General features: G+C 46.2%; 1 protein-coding gene across 3 annotated transcripts in view; it reads right to left on the bottom strand.

Moving 5' to 3' along the window:
• Positions 1 to 2,373: 2,373 nt before the first annotated feature.
• The window catches only part of Cds2 (CDP-diacylglycerol synthase 2), a 51,867-nt gene continuing 33,779 nt past the window's right edge, over positions 2,374 to 20,461 (bottom strand). For 2 of the 3 annotated variants that reach the window (XM_031371978.1, XM_031371979.1), the window contains 10 exons: positions 19,115 to 19,212; positions 17,375 to 17,514; positions 17,032 to 17,090; positions 16,146 to 16,228; positions 13,800 to 13,887; positions 13,110 to 13,178; positions 12,194 to 12,346; positions 9,822 to 9,941; positions 9,349 to 9,452; positions 2,374 to 9,152 (listed from right to left, as the gene is read on the bottom strand). In XM_031371978.1, the coding sequence (XP_031227838.1) occupies positions 9,020 to 9,152; positions 9,349 to 9,452; positions 9,822 to 9,941; positions 12,194 to 12,346; positions 13,110 to 13,178; positions 13,800 to 13,887; positions 16,146 to 16,228; positions 17,032 to 17,090; positions 17,375 to 17,514; positions 19,115 to 19,212 (1,047 nt within the window). In that variant the 3' untranslated portion in view covers positions 2,374 to 9,019. Of the gene's footprint in view, positions 9,153 to 9,348; positions 9,453 to 9,821; positions 9,942 to 12,193; positions 12,347 to 13,109; positions 13,179 to 13,799; positions 13,888 to 16,145; positions 16,229 to 17,031; positions 17,091 to 17,374; positions 17,515 to 19,110; positions 19,213 to 20,461 lie in introns of those variants that run through there. The other variant, XM_031371980.1, reaches the window with a different exon arrangement.

Below are 20,461 nucleotides of genomic sequence, written 5' to 3'. Positions count from 1 at the left end.
CTCTGTCCTATGGCCCCCTCTCTGTCCTATGGCCACCCTCTCTGTCCTATGCCCCCCCTCTCTGTCCTATGGCCCCTCTCTGTCCTGGGTTCTGGTTTCTCTGCAGCATCAGGCTTTAACTTCTGTCTTTCACTGAGTGGTTCTGCAGCATAGATCAAACTGAAGCTTATTATGCTATGATGTGAGGAGAAGCTGTCTAGAGCAGTGAGGACTGCAGAGCTCTGTATTCTCTGAAGAGAGTTGGGATTGCCTTTAATCAATATCAAGGAAGTGAGCTCAGTTTCACCAATATTATCAATTTAAAATGCTAAAATGCATTCTTTCATGGTTCTGCCCCCTCAATCTCCTCCCAGATCCTCCCCACCTTTTTCTCTTCTTTCTGTCTGTCTGTCTGTCTGTCTGTTGGACTATATCTACCTATCTGTCTCAAAAAACAAACAGGCAAATAAAACAAACAAACCAGAGTAAAACAAAACAAAAAGCATGATAAACACATTCACATGCAGACACACACACAAAGGCACACAGAGACACCAAACAAAAAGACACACAAAACACACACATACACAAAAGCACAGACACACATAGAGAGACACAAAAATGAACAAACATACACAGAAACATTATACACAGACACACACTGAAGGAAAGTGCTTACCAGTTGGTTCATTTGCTATTTGGGATGTGAGAATTGGTGTTTGTTTGTCTGTTTGTTTTAAATAGCAATAAGAATGGTGCAGTAGTAGGAAAGTTCTAGAAGATGCTACATTTTTGGTTAAAATGAGAATTTGGTATTTCTGTACTTTGCTAGTGATAAAACCAATTTTTTTCTTTTTTAAGATTTATTTTTTATTTATTTTATGTATATGAGTACACTGAAGTTGTACAGATGGCTGTGAGCTATCATGCATGTGGCTGCTGGGAATTGAACTCAGGACCTCTGCCAGCCCCACTCGCTCCTGCCCCGCTTGCTCTGATGTAATTCACTGTAGCTGTCTTCAGACGCACCAGAAGAGGACGTCAGATCTCATTGCGGGTGGTTGTGAGCAACCAAGTAGTTGCTGGGATCTGAACTCAGGACCTTCGGAAGAGCAGTCAGTGCTCTTCCTCACTGAGCCATCTCACCAGCCCCAATTTTTTTTTCTTAAATAACAGTCTTACTACACACGTAGCCCAGGTTAGCCTTAAGGTTGTAACTCACCAGGCACAACCTTCCAATTGCTAGGATTATATGTGTCTACCATCCTTACCCAAGGAAAGTTCTAACTGCTCAAAAAAGAAATTCCTGTTATTTCAGTATGAAGGACATATTAGGGTAACACGAAAGTTGAACAAGTCAGTAAAGAGACACCAGGCTCCGTTTCAAATGGTTCAGGAAGAAGGCATGAAGAGTAAGAAAATGCCAATGTGGCAAATGTTAACATCTGGGTGACTTGGTTCAAGGATGCAGGGTGTTCTTTATACTATTGAAATTGTCCTTGAAACATAAACTAATCAAAATACAGAGCTAAACAGCTCCACCTGAGGAAGGGGCCAGCCACGCATGCCCTCCATAGGAGAGCACTGGGCATGCATGGAGCTCCTGCTTGGGTCCTCTGCATAGTGACCACCATGGTAAACCATGGCAGGCAGATAGTGAGGGGACTCCTAAACAAACAGGAGGAAACAGCTGCCTCTAGCAAGCGGCTCTGGAGATCTTCAGGACACAAGGATTTCATGCATAGCCCCTCTAATGCACTCGCACATACATGTAACTACAAGAAGTGATGGGAAACTCCAAAAGGATAAACATATATCTAGACGATAGCCAGCACAGCAGTCGAGGGACTCAGGGGACAGTCTGTCTTCTGAAAAATAAAGAAGGGAAACTTGGGGCAAAGGAAGGTCAGGAGGCCAGAGGAGAGACAGGATTCAGGTGGGAGACATTCTAGACATTTACTCTGCAAGAAAAATCAAGTCCGACGTACAAGGAGGAGTTGGCAGAGTACCAGGGATACACATCACTCTACAGCAGTGGCCACCACTGGCCTGAAGAGCATCACTACACCAGAAGGGTCACTTCAGAGCATCCTGGGGATGTTCTAGCAGAGGGGGCAGCCACCTTGGAGGAGGTAAGAAGACTTCATTCACTCTCAGGAATAGAGATGGCTCAGTGACTAATAGCCCTGGCTGCTCTTCTGGGGACCCAGGTTCAATTCCCAACACCCACCTATAATTCCAGTTGCAGGGGGATCTGATGCCCTCTTTTGGCTTGTCCAGGCAACAGGCACATATGTGGTACACACATTCATGCAGGGAAAACATCTATATACACATAAAATAATAACTTTTTAAAGGGCTTCTCCTATCAAATAAAAAAACCCACAAACAATCTAGAATTTAGTATATGTTTATTTGTTTAATAGGAACATTCAGGTATATAAATAAGGTAAATACTTTCCAATATACAATATATCACATTCTTATACTGTGTTGAAAGGAATCTACAAGTGTGCTGAACACCAATCCTAAGTGCAGAGAGAAAGGTCGGACGTGGTAAAAAACAGACTGGTGAAGCCCAGGCTAAGAGGCGGCATGACAGAACACACTCACTCGCACACAAGCACTGAGAGAACTGAATTCAGTATTCCCTCCACACAATGGCCAAGGCTGAGAAACTGCCCGGGGTCCTCTGCCCTGTGTATCACTGCAATCCCTGCTGCTGTCTGGAAGGTGTTAAAAGTTCAGTAGAGCTGGGTTCACAGAGACTCTAGAAGGGGCCAGTGAGCTTCCCACAACTCCCAGGATGGAGAGACTTCTGGTCCCTATGGCCACCAGGAGCACTGAACTGGTCTGAGTCTACCTTTGATTGTGTGACTCCCAACCCCTTCCCCTGCTCTGGGTCCTGTTGCTGTCCCATGGTTGTCAGGAGTCCCTGAGCTGGACAAGGAATGGCTGACTCCAGTACCTGAGTGGCTCCCTTGTCTCCACTCCTTCCATTTACATTCAGCCCTAGACACCTGCCCAGTGTGACCCAAGACAAACCAAGGAATGAGCGCAGAAAGCTCATACAAAGAGCTCTCATAAATGTGTGCACATTCAACTCACTAGAAAAACATTCTTACCCGCTTTCTACCTCAATGTTCCTCTGAGAAAAGCCAGTAGAACCAGAACACAAACCTAGTGGGTGAGGAAAAGGTATTCTAGTAAGGAAAGCAGAGAGGGCAGAGAAGGTGACACCTAAAAACACAGTGCACTTAGGGCAGGTGGCCATGTGGTCAGGCCTTCTAACACAGAACGCAGGAAACTGAGGGAACTCAGGGAAAGTTACCCAGGAGCTATGAAGCTGGGCCTGACCAGGGTCTGGGAGAGCAGTGCCCAGGACCTCTGCTAGCATCAGACTTTTCCTTCCAGATAAAAGACTGCCTGGTCCATCAGATGGCAGGACAATGGAGGGGCCAGGGCTGGCAAACACAAATGCAGAAGAACAAGAGGAGCTGCAGTATCTGGACTCCAGCAATAAGCCTGCAGGTCTCAGTGACACTGGGACATTCCACGACTGGAACAGAAGTTCCTAGTTACTAACAGAGTCTGGGAATCTCCTGGGTCGTGTTAGCCAATGCCACTCAATCAAGGCAAAGAACATTAAACACACACACACACACACACACATACACACACACGAGTGCACATGCACACATACACACTCCCAATTCCCTGTGTCCATTCAGAAAACTGAATTAAACATTTCTCCATTAATGATTAACAATCTATGTGATTCTTTGCTAATCTAGAACAAACATTCACATCACTTGTCCTCAATGGCCACTTGTTCTAACCTGTTCTTTTAAGAAAGAAAATCCAGGCGGTGACACACGCCTTTAATCCCAGCGCTTGGGCAGCAGAGGCAGGCAGATTTCTGAGTTCAAGACCAGTCTGGTCTACAGAGCAAGTTCCAGGACTGCCAGGGCTACACAGAGAAACCCTGCCTCAAAACAACAACAAAACAAAACAACCCAGACAGACAGACAGACGGAAGAGGTGGAATGGTTATGCTGTCAGAGCACAGGCAGAACTTTTAGGCTTCTAGCTGATGCACTCAGCTTTAGGCTTATTTTGTCTATTCTTGCTCTATTCTGAAATTATCCATTTGTGGAGGAACCAGGGGTTCCTGAGATGTATAACAGGACTACAGAACTTGGCTGGGGAAAGCAGGGTCCAGAGCAAGACAGGCCCTGGCTGCCCAGTAGAGGCACCACCAAGTCAGAGCAAATAGCCTTTTTCCTGTGGGCAGTCTCCACCACAGGGAAAAGAACAGAAATGCCAAACAGCCTCATATCACCCCTCAGTCAGGCCGGTCTCAATGCTATGGGAAACACCAAGCTGCTGCGCAGCGCTTCTACCATTGGACCACTGAACTTCTCTTGGGAGGACAGTATGGTCACACTTTACAGGACACGAACACCAAACTAGGTCCAGGCAGTGAGAGTGTGGTGGCTGAATACCCGGCAGCCCATCAGTGTGGGGCAAACGACTCACTGAGCTCAGTTTAAAAAAATAAAATAAAAACTACCATTTATTGAGTGCTTACTATGTGCCAGGCACCTTGCTAAATGCTCACATGCACTAGCTCATTAAATCCTCACAGCAGCTGGTTGGAAGTGAAGGCTGCCCGCAGCCTGTAACCTGACCAGATAGAGCACTACCTAAGCCTCAAGTCTTCACATTGCTCTCAATCTCTAGCACAGAACTTCAGTTTTCCCATCTGTGAGATGGGATAATACCATCCAGCCAGAGCTTCTTCTGGTTTAAAGGGGATAAGGCATGCAAACCCTCGGCACTTTGTCTGGCACATATTAAGCACTGTGTGATTGCAATTATTAATAACACATGGTTGCTACTTCATCGGCTGAAGAATAAGATAAAGATGCAGGCAGGCAGTCACCTGATAAAAGGAGACATGGGGACAGGGTCTTCAGACAGTCAATGGATTTGAGGATCACTGGCCACAGAACCCCGGCTTTCGCATATTCTGCCCTTCTAGTCTCAACATCATCCTATGTCCTAAAGCCCTAATACGTCAGCATCCAAAGCCCACCCTCTAAAGTATCCCCAACACCAGGGTCTTTTGACCTCTGGGAAAAAAACAGAGTGGCTTGTCCACCGAAGAAGCAGCACAAGGATAACAGCCTCCCCGCACAGCACAGAGCCCAGGAAAGGTCACTACACCAACCTGAAGAGAGGGAAGCTAGAGTGGACAAAAAGGCGGACCACACTCTCCTGAGCATGGGCTCACCCTGCAAGAATGAGAATGGACTACCCAAGACACAGCAGACGAGCCTAGCAAAGTCCTCCAATAAGAACCTTCCTCTGCCGCTTGGTCTAAAGCCCAGCACGCTCCCGCTCCTGGAAGGTGCCTACCCAACAGACACTGAGTCAGGAGGCAGGAGCTAGTACTCTTTAAACAGGATGCTGAGCAACTGTGAGGAGAGTGATAAAGGGAAAGGGGGTTTCTTTTACCCAAGCTGAGGAGGAGCCTGAAGCTCTGTCCAACGGTTAGCCTCCTCCCCAGCAGCACACAGCTGCTGCCTTCCATCCAGGTGCTCTGCACACAGCTGCTGCCTTCCATCCGGGTGCTCTGCACACAGCTGCTGCCTTCCGGGTGCTCTGAGGAGCCCTGTGCTCCAGACAGAGTGTACCCATAGTTGACTATCTCCTACTGTATCTACACCAGCCACCTGGTCATCCTCCCTTAGGCCTTCCTTCTCACCCTGACCTGGAAAGAACAAGAACCTGGCTGCACATGAAACTGCCCTCCTCCCCATAAAAGCACAGTGTGTGCATAAGCGCAGGATGCGGGAGTGGTAGGCACAGCCAGGAATTACTCTAAAAGAAATGGCAACATGGCCCTAGACTTTACTAACACAACAAGTTTTAGTTGTGACATCCCACACTGATAGTGAGGAAAAGGCTTCCCTGGAAATCTACCTCAGGCTGACTCCACGAGGAACACTGACTGCCACACAGAACTGCGTGTGAAATGCTCTGTCCTGAGTCCTTAGGTCACTCCTCCTCCCAGCTCCATCAACAGCAAGGATTGACCTTGACTTGCCACAGACTCCGTGAACCGAGGGAGCAGTTCCCTTCAGAGCAGTTCCAGCCAACCTAGCAATTAGACCAGTATAAGGTCTTTGTTGACTCTCTTCAAATGCACTGCTCAAATTCTCTTGTATAATACAGGCCAGGTTATGGAAGAAAAGCAAGCAGGGGCAAAATCACATTACAAACTGTTTCACAGTCCATCCGTTTAAGATTACATGTTGCATTTCACACCTCTGAACACTGGTTCACACACACTACAGTATACATTAAGAATAAATACATTTTAAATGTGGTTATGAAGCAGAAACTAAAAGTCTGAGAATGTGAAATAGGCTGTGTGTGTGTGTGTGTGTGTGTGTGTGTGTGTGTGTGTGTGTGTGTGCATGCGCGTGTGCACAGTGCGCATACTCTCCCAACTTTCTTACAGGACTTCACTTTCAGAAGACACAGATATGAACTTTTCTGACACTAAAGTGGTTAAGGGAGTGAGAAATGACACACAAAGGGAAGGCTCAGTTTTCCTGAGAACAAGCATGAGTAGAACTCATCAGGAAGACACCATGGCTTGTTCTCATGTCAGCCTGGTTTCTGGGACCCCAATGTCCACCAAATCCTTACTTACCAGTTCTAGGCTAACACCCACCTAAGCAGTGCCCAGGACTGGCCCAGTCAGGGCTCCACGGCCTGCAGGAAGAAACACTGCAGTAGCTCCAGTGTTAGGGCCTCAGGGAGTAGAAACAACCCTGTCCTACAGGCACACTTTGAGATGGGAACTCTATGGTTCCACCCCACGGCTCCCACCTGAGACACCTCAGAGGCTGTGAGGAACAGATGGCACACAAACTGGCAAAGAGGAAAACTGCACAGTGTTTATGCTCACACAAGAAGGGAAACATAAAGCCATGCAACAAAGTGACAAACACGGAATTCATGACAAGGAAAGGCACAAACATTTTATTTCTGACAAAACAAAATGAGTGTAAAGCAAGTTATGTGAACCTCTGAGATCTGCACGGTGCTGAGGAAGGAGTCTCTGGGGTTTGCCTGTTTACTGGGACAAACATGCTGTACAATCACAGGGTGGCACTGTTCTCCTGGCTCCCCGACTGGGAAATTCTCCTCTTTCACAAGACTAGGGAACTCAGAAAAGAATAAAAACCTGTGGCTGGCAGCTCTAGTGAGCACTGGGTTTCAGTGTTTTAGGACAACGGCTTCTTCAAGCCTCAGCTGCTGCTGTCCAAAAGAGCAATTGTAAAATATACCTCAGTGTATTTCCTTTTTTGGGTGCCCATGACATGACTTACTAGCAACAGGGGCTGATAGTGACAGGAACTTCTTCATAGAGTTTCAGCATTGGTGAACTTTAGGGTAAGTCAGAGAACCCTAGGAGCAAAGCTCCCACCCAGGGCCACACGGCCAGAACCAATGTGAAAGCAGCAGCATTGTATTCAGAGTGGCCCTGGGAGCTGAGAACAAAAAGCCACAATGCTGACACGGAAGTCAAGGCTGAGAGACAAGGAGCTGCCCAGCTCCTGCCCCCATGCACACAACAGACACTCTGGGGGCTATCTGAGCACTGGAGGCCACAGGAAGGCTAATCTGAGAACAAATTAGCACAGACCGCAGTGCCTGAGCAGGTCACTGCAGCCTCTCAGCAGTGGGCACACCGAGGCAGCGCTGTGGGTTAACACGCTTGGCTTATATGTTCCTTCCCTGCCAACCGCTCCTCTCTATGTCAATCTCAACTTCTGATTAGGAAGGGAAAGATCATCACAGCTTACACGAACAACAGCAGAAGGTCCCCAGGGAAGTACAAACTACATCTACACTGGTCACATTCCATAAAAAGTATACACTGAGTCTTGAAAAGAGCCAAGCCTCTTGGCAGATTAGGCTGGCCATAGTTCTAAAGCAGGATGTAGGGACTCTGAGGACATTCAGGTATGACTGAAATCATGTAGGAAACGAGGTGACTTTTAAACAAGACACACATACGCTCATCTCAAGAATACTATATACACAACACAGCAGCAACACAAGTGGGCTTCCAGGCGAAGGGTGTGTGAGCAAAAGCCCTCTGCTCCCCACCTCTTAGGGCTCCCCCAGAAGAACTCAGCACAGCAGCAAACCCACAGCACAATCACAAAGGCCTCGGTTCTCAAAGACGCGGTCTGTAGGACCACCCTCCAGAGGCCACTGCGACTGGCTGGCACAGAAAGAGCTGGGACATGTCCTCTGCTGCATACATCTGGAATATGCAGGGGCTGCTTTTCCAGACTTCATAAATTCTTCATGCTCTCTGAGAAAAAGAAGTCTGAAATCTTCTTTCGGTCTACACGGTGAAAGCAAACCATAAGCAAAGCTCAGGTGCCCTCTGCAGAATTCTGGCTTGGACAAGATGCTCATCTGATCAGCAAGCCTCTCTGTCCCACAGTTCTACAGAAGGCAGCCCTCCGCTGCTCCAGAGGTGCCTGCAGAAGCCCCAACGAAAGGTGTCAAGGCCAGCAACAGCATGGAGGCCATGGAGCCCCGTCCAGGTGGGAAAGCCCTCAACTAGTCAGACACAGATGGGTGTATGATCTCTCACACAGCCCAAAAACAACTGGATGGGCAGGGCTTAGACCCACTGAGCGGACACCCTGAGCTGGGCAACACTGTCCTTCACGTTGCTCAATGCCTGTACTTAAGAAACCCAAATGGTTCTTTCCTGTGACTTCTCTGCAACTCAAAGCTACAGCTTACTCACAGCCCACATTAAAAACAGACAGTATATACAGATTAAAAAAAAAAAAAACAAAAACCACACACACAAATTAAAAAGGAAAAAAAAGACAGTGAGTTGAAGCTTTTCATTATCTAAGTCACAGCAGTTGGGCGGCCTTGGTGCCAGCTCCCACTCCATCCTGCCCCGGCCAGCTCTCTGGGCCCTGGGTGGACTCTACTCATCTTCCAAGGCAGATGTCAGAATCCCCTTGTCAGTCAGGTGAGACTTGAGCGTGTTGAAGATGTGAAGCTGCTGATCCGGCCGCAACGTCAGAAACTGCTGAATCAGCTTGCTTGGGTTCGGACCCCTACAACAGAACACGAGGCATCCCTGAGCAGGGGACAGCTGCTTTGCTGGCCCAGTTACCCATGAGGTACTATGATCCCTGGATTCACTATTAGTGGAGGGGGAGAGACCTCAGAAGATCCATAAACAGTAACAATGGGAAACCACACTCATGCTTAAAAGCCCACTCATCTGGTTCCGGTGGAGTAAATCTGCACCTGATAAAGCTGGCGATGTACACATTGACAAAGGTGGCCATCAGGTACTGGCAGTCAAAGCGATCCATGATGCCTCCATGGCCAGGAATGGTATTGGCAAAATCCTGTTAGAGGCAGAGGAAGGAAGGATGAGCCTGGGCTCACCAACAACCAAACTCCAGACTAATGGATCCACCCATGACCTGCTGGGCAGAGAAGGTGATGGACAAAGGCATACAACCAAATGCTCAGGTGATCACAGGGAAGAACAGCAAATTACAAAATGGTCTTGGGTTGAAAGAAGCACTAACAAACTAAACACTTTACTTTCATTGACTGTCCCCAAATTCAGCACATGGGTCAAGAAAAGCACACATTAAGTGCCAGGGGCATGACCTAGTATGAGGGGTGCAAGCTGATGGAGCATGTTGGGGAAGAGATGGGCGACCGGAAGGAGTGAGGGGCAGAGGGGCAGAGGGGCAGAGGTTCCCTACTTTGATTTTAAAGGCCCGTTTGAATCCACTTGCGAAGAACCCTCCAAATGGACCAATGAGCGAGGCAAAGGTGGAGAGGGCGATGCTGTGGATCTGGAAAGGGTACATCCTCACCGTTTTCTGAGGAGAAGGAGTGAGATCAAAGTAAGCAAGCGTGCATGTCTGGCTTCTTACAGTTAATTAAGACAGACCTTAATAAAACCAGGTCTCTATTTTTTTCAATCAACCAAAAAACAGCAGGGCTGAAGAGATGGTCTGGTGGTCAGGAGCACCTGCTGTTCCAGCAAAGAAGCTGGGTTGTTTCTAACACACACGGTGGCTCACAACCATCGTGGACTCTATTTCAAGGAGATGTGATGCTCTTCTGGCCTCCACTTGCACTGGCGATTGCGCGCGCCACACAAGAAAGCACTCACCCAAAACATTCATACATCTAAAGAGATGGAGTATTTAAAAAAAAAAAAGAAAGAAGGAAAGAGAGACAGAAAGACAAACAGACAAGAAAGAAAGGAAGGAAGGAAAGAAGGGAGGGAAGAAGACAGGGAGGGAAGAAGGAAGGAATGAATAAAGAAAGAAAGAAAGAAAGAAAGAAAGAAAGAAAGAAAGAAAGAAAGAGAGAAAGAAAGAAAGAAAAAGGGAAGAAAGAAAGAAAGAAAGAGACAAAGAAAACTGGCCCATGCTTTTAAATCTCTAACATTTGGCCCAATAGTAGACCATTATGATATTCTGTCTGATGTGGTGGCAAGTGCCTGTAATCCCAGCATTTGGAAAATAGGAACAGTAGGATCAAAAGTTCAAAGGCACCTTCAACTACAGGGAGAATATAAGGTCAGCCTAAACTACATAAGAATCTGTCACAAACAAACAAAAGGAGAAATTCTGGAATCAACTTCTTATGCTGTTTTGCAGGCAATATATGAAGAAAACCTAGCCTTAAGCTTTACAGAGAATGTAATTTCCAAAGGATGAATGTTTTAGCAGTTCCCTCTGAGAATTGTGGGAATTACACAGGAACTTAACAAGCATAACTCCATAAAAGTTAGGTACAAGCTGGGGAGATTCTTATTAGTTAAAAGACTTGCCCTACAACAAGACTGGAGTTCAGATCCCCAGAATCCATGTAAATGGTGAATGTGCATGGCAGCCAGGGGTAATACCCTGAAGGGGATCCCAGAGCAAGCTAACTAGCAAGTTTAGCTCAACCCTGCCTCAAAAGGATAAGGCAAAAGAGTAACTGAGAATTCTGCCATCAACCTTGGGCCTCCACACATACATATGTAAATGCAAATATGCATACACACACATACACACACACACACACACACACACACACACACACACACACGAAGAGAAGAAAAATAGCTGCAAGCCAGGTGGTGTCACACACCTACAATCCCAGCATTCAGAAGGAGGCAGAAGGATTCCAAGTTCATAGTGAGATCCTGTCTCCCTCCCACCCCCAGAACCCCAAAAGAAGCTAGGAACATTGTGGAATCTGAAATCCTCCTATTGAATGTTTTGTGCTTCCTCACACAATCCACTAGTCTACAATGCACTGTGGGGTGATCTTTTATCCAGACCATGATGGTGGAACACCATACAATGGTCATTTAAGAAATACCAGCTCACTGTTGGACACTGCGTTATGTGGTGTCAGAACAGTTTCTACGTGCCAAAAACCCATCCATCATCCTCACAATGATAGGTGCATGCTCTCAAACTTGTCGTTTTCACCTGAAATGCAGATCTTTATCACTGGTAATCACTGTTATCAGCCACTTTTTTTAAGTGATGACTTATGTCATTCTTCTCAATAAAAATACCCGTTACATACCCAAGTCTTTTCAAATAAAAACCCTAGCTCACAACTTAAACAACAGTACATGTTTTCTCTCTGGGACACTCTGTGCTTCAGTATTTGGCAGAAATACTTTCTGTATATTTTCCATTTCAGTACAGAGAATATTAAAATGGTGTCAAGGACCAGGAATATCTTAATGACGTTACTAATTTTAGAGTCCCATCAAGGGCATTCACAAGAGTAGCGAGCATGTGTGCACTGGCAGAGGATGTAGCATGAAGCAAGGAGTAGTCCAGGTGGTGCTGCTGCTCTGACTCTGCCCATAGCCACTGGCTTTACCAACCACTGACTCGGTGTCACCAAAAAATGTCAGCCCAGTGGAAGAGGTACATATTATTCAGTAAGCAGGATCCTCTAGGAATCCACACAATATGATAGCCACTCCTCTAATTGACATCAAGTTGGAGAAAGGTCTCCTCTACCCTTGCCCTGGCTTAAGCTCTAGAAGGGGGGAAGCTAGTATCTCTGGAGGGAGGTCCTCCCTGCAATCACTCGTGTAAATGGTACGCACCCAGCCAAAGGCCGACTGGATCACCCCAGGAATGTTGTACTCCTGCAGGCGGAATAGGTCGGACGGCTCACAGTCCACAGTGAAGCTGTTGGTGTCATTGTTGTATTCCACAGGACAGACGAAGCATCTGTACCCAGACATCACATAGGAAAGCTAAGGACGAAGAGCAGAGGGTAGGCAAGAACATCAGTTCTAGACATCCAGCCTGGCTGGCCAGCACCTGATTGGGCCACGAGTCTCAGAGTGCCTCCCATGTTTTTCAGTGTAAGTCATGGGGTCAATGAGAGGTTTATGTTTCAGCACATGTGTAGTTCACCTGTACTGTTAAGCAAGAAGATTACACATACACTATATGTGTATCCAAACACAAAGACCTTGAAAAAGCCCAGGAAAGAGCTGAACAAAGAGCTATAAGATAAATCTTCCTACCTGGGAAGCCCTGCCCTACTGTGCTAAGAATCTCTAAACTCAGGGCTACATGGTGGGAGTGTAGGAGGTACAGTGACAGCCAGCCAACACTAGGAAAGGGAGGGACTGAGGATCAGCAGAAGGTATGGTATCCTCAAAAGGGCTAGAAGATTGTACTGCTCCAGGAAAGTCATGTGCAGAAGAAAATCTGAGTTAAAGCAACACATCACCTCACCCCCTACTCCAAGCTACTGTTGTCACCCCAATATTAGTGTTACCTGGCATATGGGCATAAGGGGGCACAGAAGATATAAATGGGCCCCCACACAACTGCTTGAGAGCTGGAGGCTGCCATGTCAGTTACAGAATGCGTTCTTTTGAGCAAAGGTTAGCATTGGGCAAGAAAGAGTCTCAGGTTTGGGAAGACATATTCTCTACTTCTGCCCAGACCTTTGAGGATGGTGTGAGTCCCTGTCCCCTCCCCATCCAGATGGGAGCTACCACCTACCAGAAGGCCAAACACCACAGTAGCAAAGAAGCCCCCAATGAAGCCTTCCCAGGTCTTCTTTGGAGAGAGCTGCAGACAGAAAACACACTGTCAGCAAAGAACTTTTGTAACTCAGGTCTGGTGCTCGACTACTTATGAAAAGTATTTTTAGCCAGGGATGACAGCACACACTTTTAATCCCAGTTTGAGGGAGACAGAAGCAGGAGGATCTGTATTTAAAGTCAGCCTGGGCTACATAGTGAGTTCTAGGAAAACCAGGGCTACACAGTGAGACCTGTTTCAAAACCATGCAAATAAGTATTTCTATATAAAAACCAATCTTCAAGTAATCATGCCACTTTCAAAATTCTTCCCCAAAATATTTTTTTCTTGCTTCCTATCTACGTCCTTCAGGTTAGTTTTCTTTCTATTCCTTTAGTGGCTAACATATTTATTATAAAAATCCACATTAAAACAATAGTCAAAGAGCAAAGCCATAAAAATATGCCTACATAAAAATATTTTCCTTAGTAGATTCTCTGAAAGTATTTGCCAGGGTCTGTTTGATTCTTCTCTTACATAGCCCCAGAGTAACGTGAAGTCAGGCCCATGTGGACACATATCAGTGAGTTTTCCTCTCTAGCCACTGACATGCCATAGAGAAAGCATTACCACCCACTACAACAACCCATGTCAGGGTGATCCACTTACCTTGATGAGTGGGGTCCGACCAAAGAAAAAGCCAAACATATAGGCCATAATATCATTGCAGATGACGCATGAAATGGGGACAATAAACCTAGGAAAGACCCAAGAGGAGTCACTCTACTGAGATGATCTCAGAAGTCCACCCAAGAGTGTCAACAATAACTCAGTGCCAAAATAACTCATAGTGTGTTTATAATGTGTAAAGGTTTGAGTTGAGAGGAAAATAAACATGGGAAGCGGCAGGGAATTGGAGGTGGGAAGGAAGGAAGAGAAAGCAACAAGGGGCAAACGACGAAAATACACTGCGCACGCGTATAAGAGAGTAACGAAATACATTCCTATTTTAACTGACGTCTGTAAATAAAAGAAAGTGCGTCAGCTATGGCTGCACAAGCCTCTACAGCAACTGGGACGGGTAAGGCAGGACTGCTGTCAGTTCAAGGCTGGTTTAGACTGCACACTGAGACCATATCCAAAAAAAGGCAGTGGGGGAATACACGCCAAAATGCCATACCTAGTGCCTGGCACTGGTGTTCACTGACTGACTGACTGAATGACTGAGACAGCATTCTACAAAAGCCACTTGTTCCTTTTTCATTACAAAGTAGTACATGAACAAGACAATAAACTGCTATGGTAGGAGAAAAACTGCTTACTCCCACTCCCTTAACCATTACTTTTATGCTTTTAATAGTATACAGCATCGGTGTCATAGTTAACATCTCTTATTGTTTATTACTAGCACTAGTATTCCCTATGGTGTTTGAATAAGAATGGCCCCCACAGGCCTATATATGTGAAACTTTGGTCATTAGTCAGTGGAATTGTTTGGAAAGGATTAGGCATGGCATTGATGGAGGAGGTGTGTCACAGGAAACAGGCTTTAAGGTTTCAAAACCCCCAGTGCTGGGACAAAATGTATTTTGCATTATGTTACAGCTATAAGCCTGTAGGGGCCAGGGAACAGAATATGGTGGTTTGAGTAAGTATGGCTCCCACAGACTCATGTGTTTGAATGCTTGGCCCACAGGGAGTAGCACTATTAGGAGGTATAGCATTACTGGAGGATGTGTATCAGTCACCATGGAGACAAGCTTTGAAGGCAAGCTACACCTAATGCAGCACACAGTCCCCTTCTGCTGTCTGGAGGTGAAGATGTAGCACTCTTAGCTCCTTCTCCAGCACCATGTCTGCCTGCACACTGCCATGCGTCCCACTATGATGATGATGATGGACTAAAACTCTGGAGCTGTAAGCTAGCCCAAATTAAATGTGGTCATGGTGTCTCTTCACAGCAATGAGACCCTAAGACAACCTCCTCACTCTCTATTCACCTCCAAAACCCACAACACTTCCTTCATCAAGGCTTCCAGTAGTCTCTGCTCTACACAGCTATGATGAAGCCTTCATTAGCAACATTAGTATTAGTTACTACTAAGCCTAGTGGTACACTTAGCCCTAAGGCTCAATTTAGCACTTTTAAATACCTACTAAAAACCTAGACAGAGAAGGAGCTAGCTGGTGCCTCCCTGGGCCATTACACTTGGTTTAGGTATAATACATAAGGCTAACATTTACAGGCGCTCTTTAGAGATGAACATACTCCAATTCTGAGATGAAGCTTGTGTGCCTGTCATCCACAACGCTCAGCGTCTCTCTCCTTACACCAGGTGTGTCTTGACCATCCCACTGACGGCACCTAACTTCTCCAATCAGCCATGATTAACAACAAACAAGTTTCCAGATGAAACCACAACTTAAAAACTCTCAGAAGCAGCATACTATTCTCCTGACCCGCTGCCAAATTCAATTCTCAGGCATTTTATTTATTTTTAATCATAAAGGAAATTAATTTCCCATCTACCTCTCCCTCTATATGATCTTCTGGAGGGTCAGATAGCTATCAGCTCTTGACCCATATGGTCCTGTGTTCTTTTGCCAAGTGTGGAATTAACAGTTTTCAAAGCTCCTCTACAATTACTGATCTATTCAAATGTGTTTTCATCACTTTCCCTGTTTATACGTTGCTAGGAAATCATGACTATCTCACCTACGTTATCAAGTCTGTTGCCAGTTCTTCACCTTTGGTTTCTTCAGTGTACCTGTAAAGCTAGAATAGAGCTTCTCAGAGTCTGGCTCTGACCCATGGCATCTACAGCAACTGGGAATGTACTAGAAATTCGAATCACGTGCCAACCCAGAGGGACTGAATCAGATACTCATTGCAAAGCAGCCCACAGGAGCTTCTGACAGGGAAAGCTTGAAAAGAGGCCAAGGTCCTTGGCCCATGTGTGAGAGACAACCCCAACGCCCGGGGAGGGAAAAAAGCAAAACTTCTGTCACACTTACCATATCATTCCTTCAAACAAGTTATGGATAACAAGGTGTGACTGCGTTACGACAATAAGCAAAGTCACATGCGTCCAGCCAAACTGCAAGAGAAGGAAATGAACTCTCCCTACCGCGTTTATTACCGTAACAGCTTCAAAGAATAAGGAACAAATGGGAAATTACTGAGAAGCAGGGAAGATGGGCTTTAATACTGGGCTTACTGAAGTGGCAAGTAGAGAACAAACTTCTGGAAGTAATGTGCTCTTTCCCAGCCACAGTTCCACCAAAAGCATGGACCATGCATGGGCAATGCATGCCTAAAATCTCAGCAATCTGGAGGCAGGAGGATTGTAAATGTGAGACCAGCCTCAGCTACAGAGTAATACCCAATCAAACAACAACAGAAACATCACAGTGGGGTCTGTACCCTCCCAGTGAGTGAGTCCTTTTGTGCTCTCTCAGGCCTGGGAACATTGTCCCACTCAGAGAGAGGCAAGGAATGACCAGCAACAAACAGTGAATTAGATGGAGTCCCTAGAGCAGTGTTTTTGTCCCTGCCAGGAGCCCGTCTTCAGAAGCCCAGAGGAAAGATCCCTCAGGGCGTAAACTGAGTGTCTGGCCCAGCTAGATGAAGGACTGCAGGACTCTTGTTCTCCCTGCCCCAGGCTCTAGATGAATACAGAACAAGCCTTGTCAACTTTTGATTTGTCACATAAAGCATGAAAGCTCTGCTGAGTTTCTACAGATCACCTGGTCAATAAACTCCACAGGTTAGTTTCTGCAGATCTTCAAGTAAACCAAGAAACAATCTCAATCTCTCAGACAGCCCCATAACACACACTCACACTCACACTCACACTCACACACACACACACACACACACACACACACACACTCCCCTTACCATGTAGAACTGCAGCCGATAATGCTTCTTAACTAGACTCAGTACAAACATGCAGAATCCTAGTTGGAGACAGAAGGAGAGAGAATAAAATCAATCACACTACATTTCTTTCTCTTTGGCTGAGTTAAGAAGTCCATTGATTAATTCACTTGTAACAATTAAGCAGTACATTAATTTCAAAGCCCATAAGAAAAAATTAGTTTACAGTCAATGTAAGACAGAGCCGTCAGCTCACTTTCTAGTATGGTAGAGTTAAGTTAACATCACAAAACTATAACCAACTTTTATAAATCAAGCAGAGGAACTCAATGCCCAGAGAATTGGAGAAACACGGGATACATACCTGTCAGATACAGGGTAAAGGATATAAACCGGTGGTATTTACTGAGAATCCGCAAAGGCTCCTCTCTCTGGACCAGAGTGAAGAAGTAGTCCGTCACTGTCTCCCCATAGAAGAAGTAGTTCACACACAGGAGGAAGTACCTGGAAACAATGAGACGACCATGCCAGGGAAGTGCGTGCAGCTCTCCTCCACGGTGCTGTCAAGACAGCCCCAGAAGAGAAAAGAGCCTGCCCCACCTTGAGAGCTGTTCTAGACACCTGTGGCACCTTCCACTCACCCTCCCTTCATTACAAACCTGGGCGTAAGTTTCCCCCTTTGTGTCTTCACACCTAACCTCAGGGCCCTCCAAGTGTGCGTCAGCCCACCTCCCTAGGCTCACTCCTACTACCCCACAGGACCCCTCCACTGTCAAAAGCGGTTCTCTTGGCTTTGTTACTGTCACTTCTGGTTTACCTCTTCCTTGCTAGAACACCCCCTTCATCCACCCATCAATTTCCTTTGTTGTTTTAAACACCATTTTATAAAAATGAAGTTTTAAAAACCTGGCTGCCCTGACATCTACCACATTACATTAATTTCTATAGCAAGTAGTAACTGATGACCTCATTAGGCAGTCAGGCTCCATCTCAGGGCATCCCCCTCTGGAAGCCTGGCTGTGACCCAGATCCTTCAATTAGCATCAACTGCACATTTGTTTACAGCCTCTCTTCAACTAAAGACCTGAAGGAAGCCTCAACCTCCACCCTGTGCAACCTCCACTTTGCTTCTGGGTGCTGGATCACACCGCATCGCCTCCAGCCCTCAACAGGAAGACACCGAAGAGCCTCTCTTTCCCAACTTTTAATTATTGGGTTTATTTGGTAGGAAAAAAAATTTCTTTGTAAAGTGACCATGGAGAAAGGTCAGGCTTCCTGAGTACATTATCAAGATTGAAAATACAGCTGTCTAGCTACAGAACAGCCATAAAGAGAACAACATCTGAGCCCAGAGGGCGGATGGAAGCTGAGAGTCATCTTGTACTGCTGAGAGGTGGATACACACGAACGAGTGTGCCCAGATCTGAGTGTGTCAGCTTCCTTGACCATAGCCACGCTGCCTACACACAAATCATGACTGTCCAGCCCATTAAGTCACAGAGCAATCCTCACGGTCAGTGGGTCTTCAGCTCTGCTAGAATAGCACTCCCTGAGAACAGCATGGCCAACAGCAGAGCTGTGGGTCAGGAAAGGGCTCAGAAAGCATATTGCTGCAGTTCTTTAGTTAGCATTGGCTGTTAGGCAGCCAAACCTTTTTAGGAGAAGAAAAAAACAGACTATCTGAAAGAGCTCAGCTCCAAACCAGGCTGGCACCCTGCATGCCTTAAAGAAAGTAACGGAAATCAAGGTCCAGAGACAGCAGCACCAGCACCAGCACCTGCACCTGCCAGCTCCCAGGTGACTCCAGTGACGTGCTGGGCTGCAGCATAAAAAGTACACTGACCTCAGGTGTGGATGCACAACACCATCCCTGGCTGCAGGAGCCCAAGGATCCTTCTGCTGAGCTAAACCCAACTGCAGACACATCTGTTTGTTTTAGTGAAGTCCTCAGCTACTCAAGACTCCTCAAAAGTACCCATACAATCCAGGCTCAAAGATCCCCTGCAAGTCTGTGGCAATGTCTCCACTGGCACTGTAAGTACCTGCCACAAATCTCATCACCCAAATCAAGCAAGGTGCCTGCCCCATGGAGCAGAGAGCTTACCAGCTGAGGGTCCTGAACCAGGGCAGGTCATAGGAGTGGTACACATTGTAGCCAATAGTGATTATTTCATGGAAACACTTAATCTGAACACACATAACCTGAAAAAACACAGAGGCATCAGAGAGCTCTTCTTAGGGTCTTCAGAAAGAGAAACCAGCAGATCACAGCTTCAATAAAGCTACGGCATTTAAGGAATGTTTCAGTCTTCCACTGCTTCAAGTTCTCTCTCACGCCACCCCACTGGGCACTGCAGCCCATCATGTGACATATAAAATGCATGCACAGTTCTGGTATCCTGATTAACCTTTTATTCTAGAGCCTTCCAGGTCTCAGCCAATCCTCCTCCCACTCTAACCCTGAAGCTATTCATGAGGCGAGTCTCTTCTGCTTCCCTCACATCCCGCTGCTAGCATCTAGCTAGACCTGTCTTTAAAGATGGCAAGTGTTGGTTAGGATTTTGTCCATTGACACAAGCTAGCAACATGTGAGCAGAGCGACTCAATTGAGAAAATGCCTCTAGGGCTGGAGAGATGGGCTCAGCAGTTAAGAGCACTAACTGCTCTTCCGAAGGTCCTGAGTTCAAATCCCCGCAACCACATGGTGGCTCACAACCATCCATAAAGAGATCTGATACCCTCTTCTGGTGCGTCTGAAGACACCTACTTACACATATTTACATATAATAATAAATAAATCTGAAAAAAAGAAAGAGAGAAAGAAAGAAAGAAAGGAAGGAAGAAAGAAAGAAAGAAAGAAAGAAAATGAAAAAAGAAAATGTCTCTCTACTAGACTGGCCTGTAGGCAAGCCTGCAGAGCATTTTCTTAACTGACAATTGATGGGGAAAAGCCCAGTCCACCACGGGTAAGTGGTCCTGGGATGTATAAGAAAGCAGACTGAGTAAGCCATGGGGAGCAAGCCAACAAGCAGTGTTCCTCTCTGCTTCAGTTCCTGCCTCCAATTTTTTGCCCTAACTTTCCTTCGTGATGGATGTGGTCGAGACATCTAAGCCAAATAAACCCTTTCCTCCCCAAGTAGCTTTTGGTCATGGTGTTTATCATAGCAACAGAAAGCCAAACTAAAACAGGCAGAGGACTGAACTCCTGCGGACTGTAGCTTCTTAATGAAATGTTCTAAGTCAGTGAGTAAAGCCCCAGGAACACAAGAAACAATACCAGAGTCTCACAAGAACCAACAGCCGGGGTCACCACTCAAGCCAGTGACCCTACAGCTGGCACGTGAAAAATGGCAAGTTACAGGTGCTCTAAGACAGAAGGTTCTGAGAAACCTGAAGCTCCAAAGAGTCCCAGAAGCAACCTATCACCAGGCACTGTCAGTAGCAGACTGGA

This window comes from Mastomys coucha, unplaced genomic scaffold (genome assembly GCF_008632895.1).
Source record: "Mastomys coucha isolate ucsf_1 unplaced genomic scaffold, UCSF_Mcou_1 pScaffold15, whole genome shotgun sequence".
Taxonomy (NCBI): domain Eukaryota; kingdom Metazoa; phylum Chordata; class Mammalia; order Rodentia; family Muridae; genus Mastomys; species Mastomys coucha.
This window is presented reverse-complemented; position numbering and strand designations above follow the sequence as displayed.